At 37.5% G+C, this 12059-nt stretch overlaps 1 protein-coding gene across 10 annotated transcripts in view; it reads left to right on the top strand.

Annotated features, from left to right (window-relative positions):
* Nucleotides 1-242: 242 nt before the first annotated feature.
* Nucleotides 243-12059, top strand: part of BTBD7 (BTB domain containing 7) — a 57404-nt gene continuing 45587 nt past the window's right edge. For 4 of the 10 annotated variants that reach the window (XR_006219065.1, XM_042990428.1, XM_007094936.2 and 1 more), the window contains exons 1-2: nt 244-454; nt 1167-2246. Coding sequence is in view for 7 of the 10 variants with exons in the window: in XM_042990428.1 (XP_042846362.1) it covers nt 373-454; nt 1167-2246 (1162 nt within the window). In the remaining 3 variants the exon portion in view is untranslated. Of the gene's footprint in view, nt 455-1166; nt 2247-2790; nt 3626-6431; nt 6467-12059 lie in introns of those variants that run through there. The other 6 variants (XM_042990434.1, XM_015543393.2, XM_042990433.1 and 3 more) reach the window with 6 other exon arrangements.

The following is a 12059-nucleotide window of genomic DNA, read 5'->3' as shown; positions in this document are numbered from 1 at the left end:
TATATTTAAATTAGTCTGATTTGTTACTTTTCATTGCCTTAGAAAGTACATAATTGGTACATTTTATGGCTCAAAATTGCAGCTAACACTGATTCATAATTCAAGTTTAACTATTTGTTTACATTTTCTGAAATTTTTACATGTGAATTTGACAGCATGTCATTTGCAAATAAAAGCAGTTTTCAGTAGCTTGTTTTTTTTTTTAAACTGTGCAATTTGAGATACATTTGAAAAAATGAATAAAATTATTTTTGTTTCATATAAAGAAATGGATGAAAAGAGGCTGCTGGATCCAGGGTTGAAAGTTCGTAAAGGCCTCTGGGATTACACTCTGAAGAACCAGCAGATGGAATGCCTGAGTGACTGAAGAAAATGGGTGCTAATGCATCTAACTATCCTCATTCATGTTCCCCGAGGGTAGGGGGAAATCCTCAAGCCCAACAGACTTTTATAGGTAATGGTTTCAGTTTTTCTGATTTCATTTTCTTTTGTGAATATGAATAGAATTGTGTCTTCAGTGGTCTTTTTGGATGAAAAGAGAATTGAATTGTGAAGAAGTTATTATAGGTAATGATTCTGTAGCATCCAGATTTTTCCCCCAACAAATGTGAATCTGGCTTGTATGATTTTTATCCTAACCAAGCTGCTGTAGCACCATTGATCTTTTCTTTGGTGTCTTAACCATAATTGCCATCTGCCCCTGGAAAGCTAACAATCTCCACTGTTGTGAAAATAATGAAATACATGCTTCTTGTGTCCTGGTCCATTTATTTTCCCCAGTGCAAAGCAGCCTTGGTGTAGTTAAGGAAAAAAAAAACATTTCACAATTATATATAAGTAGTATTCTGAATTTACAAATCCAGTTAACTCTCATTTCCTAAAATTCCATCATTAAAATCTATGATATCTGGGTTTTGATAGCCAGAGAACCAAAAGCATGTTTTCAAGTAAAGAATAATCTGCTCTGTTAGTCTCTGTTCCTTATTTAATATAAAAATGAATGATTTGATCTTTTAAATTTCTTTATAGAAACAAAAGTCAACTTTATTTGAATGGTTCAGGAATGTCTTCTCTAAAAATGTCTAGCGTGAAATATGTGTTAAAATGAATATTGAAAATGAACGTTAAGAACAAAGAAATACATTTTCATTTGATTTCCTTTTTAGGGACATCATCCTATTCTCAGCAAGGCTATGGTTGTGAATCGAAATTATATAGCCTTGACCATGGCCATGAGAAACCACAAGACAAAAAAAAGAGAACCTCTGGCCTTGCCACCCTCAAAAAGAAGTTTATTAAGCGTCGAAAATCTAATAGGTCTGCCGATCATGCCAAGCAGATGCGAGAACTCCTCTCTGGGTGGGATGTTAGAGATGTTAATGCTTTAGTGGAGGAATATGAGGGAACTTCAGCCTTAAAGGAGCTTTCTCTACAAGCCAGTTTGGCTAGACCAGAAGCTCGGACATTACAGAAAGATATGGCCGATCTTTATGAGTACAAGTATTGTACTGATGTAGACTTAATATTTCAAGAAACTTGTTTTCCTGTTCATCGTGCCATTTTGGCAGCAAGGTGTCCATTTTTTAAAACGCTGCTTTCTTCTTCACCGGAGTATGGGGCAGAGATCATTATGGACATCAGTACGGCTGGTATAGATATGCCCATGTTTTCTGCTTTGCTACACTACCTTTATACAGGAGAGTTTGGAATGGAGGACTCAAGGTTTCAAAATGTTGATATTCTCGTCCAGCTTAGTGAAGAATTTGGAACACCAAATTCCCTTGATGTAGATATGCGTGGACTTTTTGATTACATGTGTTATTATGATGTTGTCCTTAGTTTTTCTTCAGACTCTGAACTGGTTGAAGCTTTTGGTGGAAATCAGAACTGTTTAGATGAAGAGCTCAAAGCTCACAAGGCTATTATTTCAGCACGGTCCCCATTTTTTCGGAATTTATTACAAAGGAGGATACGGACTGGTGAAGAAATCACAGACCGAACTTTGAGGACTCCCACAAGAATTATATTAGACGAGTCCATTATACCCAAAAAGTATGCGAAAGTTATATTACACTGTATGTATACTGATGTGGTGGACCTCTCCGGTTTGCACTGTAGCCCCTCTGTGGGGAGTCTCAGTGAAGTTCAGGCTCTCGTCGCAGGGAAGCCAAACATGACCAGGGCAGAAGAAGCCATGGAACTTTACCACATAGCACTGTTCTTGGAATTTAACATGCTTGCACAAGGTAAGAAATTCTAATTTTCAATTTTGATTTCTAGAATTACATATTTGTCTTCCACATTGAAAACACAGCCAGTATGTTCTATGATTTCACTGTTTGGGATATGAGGGGGTCAGTTTTTTCAAATGTATAGTTACGAAATTTGAGAAAGAATCGAAGGTTAGTATTAACGTGGCTGTTCATTTAGTGTTAAAACCAAGCATTCAAAACTAGTGACTAAGAGCAATAGATGAGATGTGAGGCTCTTTTTCCCTAATGTAAGACAATAGGTGTGGGAATGTATAATAACCACCTGCACTCCATCCACACCCAAGCTTTGAACTAGCCTCGTTTCCCAGATTTCATGGTTATTCTTGATCTAGGACTTCTTGGGTAACTTAGATTCTCATATTTATACTCAGTGAGTTATTGATGCTTAAATGTTTAGAAGAATGAATATTTATTCCAAAAATGAAGATAGTCACATTTGGATACAATGTGTTTGAATCAAAGAATTAGGCAGGGGTTTTTATTTAAATTTTTAAATATTCTGTATCTTCTTTTCAAGCTCAACTTGTACATCAAGCAACAGCCTACAGTGTGTAAGGTCAGTGCTAGACTCCTGTGCCTTCTTCATTTAATTTAAACCTTTTAGGTTAGGATGGCACATTTTTCTGTTATAGGCAAATGAATACATGAAAGTAACATTAAAGAATTATAGATCCATCGGTAAACATTAGAATCTTAAAATTTCAGAGCTAGAAATCAGCCTTCCACACACAGCAAAGAGAATTTGCTGTCTTGAAAAGATGCATTCTTTGCTTTCTGTGACCATATATTAAAACAAGTTATATGACATGAAATTACTTGAGAAATTCAGCTAATGAGTATTTGCTAAAAGAACATTAGAAGTTACCAATTAGAAGAAAATGTTAATGGCTGGGGTAAAACACAGGAATTTAATGAAATAAGGAATAATGAAAGCTAAGCACATATTTCTAACTTGAAAATAAAATGTGTGTTGTGTGGCTCAATCAACAAATTAATGGGACTTAGAGAAATGAGATAAAAGCCTCAGTTAAACAACAACAACAAATTAGTTAATACAATGAGAGGAATTATACAGAAGAAAGCATTGATAAACCTGAGTGAAAAAAGTTGAGATTTCTGCTACATAAAGAGTCTTTTAAATTATCTTTTTAGCAATAGTACTAATTTAGTCTTATTACCACAATCAAAATCGTTAAAATATTTTGTTAACTTAAAATAATCATTAAGTTAATAATAGTAGGCTATTTTGATGTCAGGCTAGGAAAGTGTGTTCTCAAAAATAACCTAGCAGCTTGACCTACCACTATTTTATTCTATAAAACCGAATTTGTCAGAAAATGCGTCTACAGAAAAATTTGAAGGTTGAAACATTATTCAAAAGATATAATAACCTTTATTTTCTCAAATTGGTTTTATTTTTTTGACATGTTTAACTAATAAGAAACTGAAGTGTATTATATACGCTTTGCTGTTTTTAAAAAACAGGAAAGCTGGGCTCCTGGGTGGCTCAGTCCATTGAGCATCTGACTCTTGATTTCCGCTCAGGTCATAATTTCATGGTTCGTGAGATTGAGCCCCATGGCAGGTCAGCAAGGAGCCTGCTTGGGATTTTCTCTCTCCCTCTCTCTTTCTCTTTCTCTTTCTCTCTTTCCCCCCCCCCCCCCCCCACCTCTGCCCCTACCCTGCTCACTGTCTCTCTCTCAAAATAAGTGCGCTTTAAAAATTTTTTTTGTAAATGGGAAAGCATCCCTTAATACAGGTTTTTTGGGGGTAGTTAAGTTTTAAATGAAAAGTAAAATTATGAGCCAGCTCTTAGGTCTTAGGTAGTACTTCATCTAAGGTTCTTTTATGTTAAGTGAGCTTAATTTTTTTTTAATCATTTAGCTAGAAATTGTATTTTTTAGTACACTTAAAGATATAGAACAACACTCCTTGTGCATGTCTTGGTTACTGTAAAAAAAAAAAATTGAAAAAAAAATATATATGTATATGTATGTATGTATGTATATATTCCCTCAAACCTGGGTGTCAGGTTTCCTGTCTCCTTTTGTTATGCATAATACAGAGTTGAGGTTATTTGGTATTTTGGTTTTTGCACTCCTTGTAGGCCTTATTTTTCTCCCATGCCCATGGTATTCAACCAATCCTATTAGTGCTTATAACAGACTACACCTTTAACACAGTTTTTACCTCATTTTTGTGGGAAGGAGAATATTTGGTTGCTTGGAGAGGAATTTTATACCATGAAGTTTAAGAGCTCAAGCTCTGGAACCAAACTGGATTTGAATCCTTCGCTATCATGTTTTAACTTGCTTGACCTCAGGGCAAGTCACCTGTCTAAGCCCCTATTTTCTCGTTTATAAAATCAGAATAGTAATGTGTAAAGTAGCATTATAAGGATTAAAAATATATAATATTAAGTGATTTGACTGGCACCTGATACATAGTTAGCATTCAGTAAATATTAGCTGCTAAATACTATTCATCAGAACATATTTCATTCATTACCATGTTCTTTTCTAAAACTTTATGTTTAAAAATAATTTTATAATTATATTGATTAAACCTAATACTAATACTTTATAGATTTTTATTAGGTTATTACTGATTATAAGTTTTTCTTACAATTTTATCACTGGTGAGATGGGACATGCCACTTATCAAACTATTGTAAATGTCTGGCTGTTTGTCATTTTACAATTGGTTTTTCTCAGCAGGAGTTCTACAAGCAGATTAAGCCTGTGATACTCTGAGGCATCTATGGTATCTAATGAATTAGCATCTCTCAGATGCATCCAGCATGATTATATGACAGTTATGTACCATTTTGGAGAAAATTAAGAAAATAGTCACCCAAATCATCATCTGTGATTAAGACGAGGGCTTAACTTCCAGTTAAAAAACACTGTGAGACTAGCCTGTTGGGCAGCTTGAGGGTTGGAGTGTACTGTTCTCATCCTTGTGTCCCCTATGCCTGGGACATGGTGGGCATTCAGTAAATGACTTTAAATTAATGACGGTTACTTTTTATTCCAAACTAGATTTAACTTCAAAAGTTAAAGCCCAGTTTTAAAAGGAAACAAATTCTGTCAGGGAAGGCTAGGACCTTGAGACTAAATACGTCCTTCAAGATGGAGAGGTGATTTAATGGTTTCAAGAGTATCATAAAAAGAGGCAGTATAGGCAGACAGCCAGAGTGGTGTGGATAAAAGAGTAGGTTCCTGGCCTATACTGAGAATGTGTTTTATTCAGACAAATAGGCAGTGACTATTAGGGAGGTGGATTACCAGGTAATGGGGCCTCAAATTGCTGGCCTGGCATTGTAGGATTAGATTTAATTTCACCTGATATCCTACATAGCAGATTAAACATAACTTTATCTCTGTCTCCTCCAAAGCCCTAATAGTATAGTAAAGAAGTAAAACAAATATAAACCCTCAGGACAAAGATACCTGAGAGGAAAACAACAGAGGAAAAAGGATATTGAAAATTTTGGAAGCTGGAAAGCAGATCATGACTGATTATTGGCTTACCAGAGAGGAGAGGTCTGTAACTCTAGATCCTATAGAGGAGTCTACTGAGGATAAGGGAGGCATTTCACAGGGGCTACTTAGTACTCTAGAAAGAAGGGATAAGCGTGGTGAACTAAAAAGAGATTTGATTTTAAGTCTGAATACTGAATGGATGAACCCTTTCCCCCCACCATGGAATTCACCTTTATAGGTGGCGTGTGTCAGAAAGGAATGGGGTTTTGTTTTACTTCATAAAGTGATTTGGTATTCTGAGTATGCTGTATTAAATAATCCATATTCTCTTCTGATTTGTGCGATCTTTCATTAAGTTCCCACATAAATATGGGTCAGTGCTTTCCATTTTGTCTCCATAGCCCATTTGTCTGCTTTTGCATCAGTATCACTTGTGCCAGGTGACAAATCCTAACCTGCCCTTCAGTTCTCTTCTCTATCCCCACCCCTCCTCCCACCAAACACAATAAACCTGAGATTTATTTTTTGAAGAAATTGAACTACAGAGATCTCAGATCTGGAAATAGCTATGAAAGGAAGGGTGGGGGTGTGGGGTAAAGCACAAAGTTGAAATCTGAATTTATGTAAAAGCCTACAAACTAAATGTCAAAATCACTCCTCTTCCCTGCTCTAGTCCAAGCCAGGCAGATAAAAGATTAAAAAAACTGGAGCTCTGGCACAAAAACAGACACTCAGATCAATGGAACAGAATAGAGAACCCAGAAACGGACCCACAAACGTATGGCCAACGAATCTTTGACAAAGCAGGAAAGAATATCCAATGGAATAAAGACAGTCTCTTCAGCAAGTGGTGCTGGGACAACTGGACAGCGACATGCAGAAGAATGAACCTGGACCACTTTCTTACCCCATACACAAAAATAAACTCAAAGTGGATGAAAGACCTAAATGTAAGACAGGAAGCCATCAAAATCCTTGAGAAAGCAGGCAAAAACCTCTTTGATCTTGGCCACAGCAACTTCTTACTCAACACATCTCCGGAGGCAAGGGAAACAAAAGCAAAAATGAACTACTGGGACCTCATCAAAATAAAAAGCTTCTGCACAGCGAAGGAAACAATCAGAAAAACTAAAAGGCAACCGACAGAGTGGGAGAAGATATTTGCAAACGACATATCAGATAAAAGGTTAGTATCCAAAATCTATAAAGAACTTATCAAAAAACAAAGAGTCCAGTGAAGAAATGGGCAAAAGACATGAATAGACACTTCTCCAAGGAAGACATCCAGATGGCCAACTGACACATGAAAAAATGCTCAACATCACTCATCATCAGGGAAATACAAATCAAAACCATACTGAGATACCACCTCACACCTGTCAGAATGGCTAAAATTAACAACTTCGGCAACAACAGATGTTGGTGAGGATGTGGAGAAAGATGATCTCTTTTGCACTGCTGGTGGGAGTGCAAACTGGTGCAGCCACTCTGGAAAACAGTATGGAGGCTCCTCAAAAAATTGAAAATAGAACTACCCTATGACCCAGCAATTACACCACTAGGTATTTATCCAGGGGATACAGGTGTGCTGTTTCAAAGAGACCCATGCACCCCAATGTTTATAGCAGTACTATCAACAATAGCCAAAGTATGGAAAGAACCCAAACGTCCATGGATGGATGAATGGATAAAGAAGATGTGGTATACACACACACACACACACACACACACACACACACACACACACACACAGTGGAGTATTACTCAGCAATCAAAAAGAATGAAATCTTGCCATTTGCAACTACTGTGGATGGAACTGGAGGGTATTATGCTAAGTGAAATTAGAGAAAGACAAAAATCATATGAGAACTTTAAGAGACAAAACAGATGAACATAAGGGAAGGCAAGCAAAAATAATATAAAAACGGGGAGGGGGACAAAAACAAAAGAGACTCTTAAGTATGGAGAACAAACAGGGTTACTGGAAGGGTTGTGGGAGGGGGAATGGGCTAAATGGGTAAGGGGTATTAAGGAATCTACTGAAATCATCGTTGCACTATATGCTAACTAACTTGGATGTAAATTTAAAAAACAAAAATTAAAAAATAAAAATAAAAAAATAAAAACAAAAACCACAAAAAAAAAAAAAAAAAAACAAACCCTGGAGCTCTAGAAATAGTGAACAGCCCAAGAGCATATAGACTGGTGTGGGGACTGATGTGGGGGAGTGCCATGATGAAGTTATGCTCAGGAATTACATGGTGAAAAAACCAGTTTGCCTTCCAGTTCTGCAAAGAAGAATAAGTCAGCAAGCCTGCTTTTGCAACAGAGTTTCCACACAGCTCTTTAGTGCTTCATTCTTAAATATGAAAACCCATCTAAAGTTGAGGAAAACTTCCAAATTGACACACAGATGAGAACGAAGTATTAGAAGAAACCGTTGAAGAAAGCAGAAGAAAACTTCAACAGAAGCAAAATGCCCTTATATAGGGGTCCCTGGGTGGCTCAGTCAGTTAAGCGTCCAACTTTTGATCTCAGCTAGGTCTTAATCTCAGGATCAGGAGTTCAAGCCCTGCGTTGGGCTCTGTGCTGGGCGTGAAGCCTATTTTTAAAAAAAAGGGAAAAAGCCCTTTTATAAAAGCGTTCTGTTGAATCAATGAGACATAAATAGGATTCTGTAAGAGTAAAGACAGCAGCTGTTGGAAATAAGGTAGCAGAAATGAAAAACACATAAAAAGATTGAAAGGTAAAATTGAAGAAATCTAGAAAGTAGAACAACAAAGATGGACAAATAGAACTATAGTATTGGTCCAGGTGTAACAATTTAACAAGCAGTGGTTTTAGAAACATACGAGAGAAAATGGAAGAGAAGCCAGTGGTAATATAAGAAATACTGCTAAAGCTAAAGGAATTTCTGTATTAAAAAGTTTTATCCCTTTCTCTAGGGAACTCTAGAGAAAAAGACAAGATTCTACAGTGTTGCAGAGAGAGAAAAATTAGGTTCCATACAAAGAAATAGGACTCTGAATACTGTTGAACTTTTCAATAGCAGCAGCTGAATGCTGCAATCCAGTGGCATAGTGCCTTTAAAAAGCTGATGGAAAATTATTTTCTACACAAAATTCTATATTTAGCCAAACTGTCAATCAAGTGAAAGGCTAGATGAAGGCATTTTTTTCAGTCTTGCTTCAGAAAATTTTTCTCCCCTGCAACCCTACTGAGGGAAGTTATTAAGGATGCGTTCCACTAAATCATGAAGTGAACCAAGAACAAGTGTGGGACCCAGAAAATGGGGTCAAACACAGGAAATAAGAAAGGGAAATCCTAAGTACTAGCTGCATAGTAAGTCTAGTGGGCATCAAGTCTAGACTGGACTAGGAGGGTGAAAGTCTCCAGGAACATTAAATGACAAGTGGCATTAAAAGATTTCATGGGGGCAGGGGGGGATTCCTGGGTGGCTGTCAGTTAAGCATCCGACTCCTGATTTCAGGTCAGGTCATGATCTCGTGGTTTGTGTGATCAAGCCCCACATCAGGCTCTGAGCTGACAGCACAGAGCCTGCTTGGGATTCTCTCTCCTTCCTTCTCTGCCCCTCCTCAACTCATGCATGAGGGTGTTCTCTCTCTCTCTCTCTCTCTCTCTCTCTCTCTCAAAATAAATCTTAAAAAATTTTCATGGACCTTTTGGTGCTTTTGTGAAGAATTAACAATAGGTTTATAGAAAATGAAGCAAGTGGGAAAAGTAGAAAATAATACCTCCAAGAAAAATTTAAAATTGCATATGGAAGAAAATATAATTCTAGTTGCACAGCTTGGCTCAGCAGTAAGCAGTATTTAAATAGTCCTAATATTAACACTGAATATTGATTTAATAAAAATTTATAACATAGAGAGAGGTAAATATCAGAAGAAACAACTTAAGAATTGACAGTAGTTAGTTGCCTCTGACTGGGAGTAGAAAAGAGATAGGGCGGGGGGGTTGTTTTTAGAGGAAGCTTTTTATTGCCACTAGCTACAAGACTTTTTAAATTATGAGCATATGCTGCTTTGATTACAAAATTAATTTTTTTATGATATGACATCAGTGCTCAAAAGAACCAGAGAGACCTAGATAGGATAGGCCATAATCCTAAGGAACTAGGGGATTTGTCATACAAATCAGTAATGTTAACTAAAAAGATTGTGCTTATCATTTTAGGTTACAAAGGGTTTTTACTTTCTCTCACTTGGTTGTCCTGACAACCTGTCAGTATGGCGGGGCTTAGAGTTGAATAACTAGCCTTTTCTCCAGCTTGTCAGTGATAAGGTTGTGACTCATACCAGCTCTTCTGACCCTAAGCCCAGAAACCAGTTTCCAGGGATGAAAGTGGGAGGCCACTGTAGGCCTGTTTGTAGGAACGAAATAGCAGACTAGTGATTGAAGCATCAACTCAGAGGAGTCTCAGCCATGAACCTGATTTGTGCTGAACCTCTTGGGTAAATGAGGGAAATGTGGGCCCAGCTAGGAGGTTTAAAAACTGAGCAGGGACCTGGGTAGGTCACCACTCAGACTTTGCTTCAGAGCCCTTAGCTAAAGAACAGAGGGCTTTGTACTGAGTAGGCTGCTCTTTCCTGAATAGATTAATGTTTCTGTACCAATTATTTGACTTTTGGCTGCCAGCATAAAGACCTTCTTCCTAGTTTTGAGAAATTCCTCATTATACAGGTCTTGATAGAAGGCAGAGCACACCTCCCAGTGTAAAAACCTAAAAGGTTAAATGCTTGCTTTCTCAGCCTTCTCACTGGTTAATGTTTAAGCACATTACCTGGGCTTTTTGAATCAGGAGCTCATTAGCACAAAGAAGCAAGGACTATAGAAGGGTGCCTGGCTGGCTCAGTTGGTAGAGCATGCAATGTCTTGATGTCAGGGTTGTGAGTTTGAGCCCCTCACTGGGTGTAGAGATGACTTGAATTAATTAATTTAATTAGTGGCACCTGCGTGGCTCAGTCAGACATGATTTTGGCTAAAGTCATGATTTCAGGGTCATGATCTCAGGATCTTAGGTATGGAGGCTGCTTAAGATTCTCTCTCTCCCTCTCTCTTTGTCCCTCCCCCATTCACACATGCGTATACTCTTTCTCTCTCTCTCAAATAAAATTAAATACATTTAAAAACATTATTTAAAGGCAAGGGCTATAGAGAATTCTTTCTGTAAGCAGGGTGAGAGCCGCAACATCCAGTGGAAAAGAGAGAGGTCAGTGGCAGTGATGCCGATGATGGCATCCACTGTCTCTACACAGAGCAGGAGCTGTAGTGGCCTGGGGCCCAGAGCGACACGGGCTACTCACTGGGCTCTTTCCCTGATGTAGTCCTCAGTGCACAGCCTTTGTTCTTGTTTGTTTTCCGTGTCTGGTCTTCAACTTTCCCAGAAACTATGGGCTAAAGTATCCTTTCAAATAAAGTCCTTTTCTGTTGAAGCCAACTAGAGTTGTTTTCTGTGGTTATAGCTTGGAAGCCTGGTTGATAACAGTACATATATTAAAAAGACCAGTGTATAAAATTCCAAAATAGGTGGCTAGATTAGAAGAGCCTCAAAAAAAGGACCAGGTGTTTGATCACTGCTTTCACAATGATTTTAGCATGCACTGTGTAAACACCTCTCAAAACATGAGCACCTTAGTGAGAATATATATTGATTTATAGTTTTCTGAAAAAAAATTAGAAAATCCACTCTTTAGAGGAACTATAGGTTTTCTCATGAATTTTAACAACCCATGGCCTACCATAAGAAGGGGGTATATGATGTTTCCTTATTATAAAGACTCTTGACCTCAGAACAAAATAGGCCAGATTATCACCAACATGTACATGCATGCATATTCCAGCTCAGGATATTTTACAGTAGTGTACTTTCAATTGCAGATTTTATTTTTTTAGCTTGATCAAAACTTTTTCAGTCTTCGGAATATGAAATTTACTTATAACAACTCCAAAGTGGACCCTGTAATGCATTGCCCATATTTTTAGTTACAATGTATGTGATTATATTTTTTTTGAATTAGAAATCTAACAGAGAAACAACTGAAAGCAATGACCTAATTTTTCCCTTAGCAACTTGGTCAGATTTCAAGAGTGTGTGACTTGAAACAAATGCAAAGCAGTAAAGACTGTCTCCATTCACTGAGCCATTCCTCCCTCTTCCTGTCCTCTCCATTGTCCCCATGTTAACACTCTTCTTGTGTCTCAGTTCAATTGAACTGGCAGTTCATTTTACTTCTGTCTATAATTATTTCCTCTTCAGCAAGTTAGTCTGAATCTACTT

Source organism: Panthera tigris, chromosome B3 (genome assembly GCF_018350195.1).
Source record: "Panthera tigris isolate Pti1 chromosome B3, P.tigris_Pti1_mat1.1, whole genome shotgun sequence".
Taxonomy (NCBI): Eukaryota; Metazoa; Chordata; class Mammalia; order Carnivora; family Felidae; genus Panthera; species Panthera tigris.
Note: the sequence above shows the minus strand (reverse complement) of the source record. Positions and strands in the feature narration are given on the sequence as shown.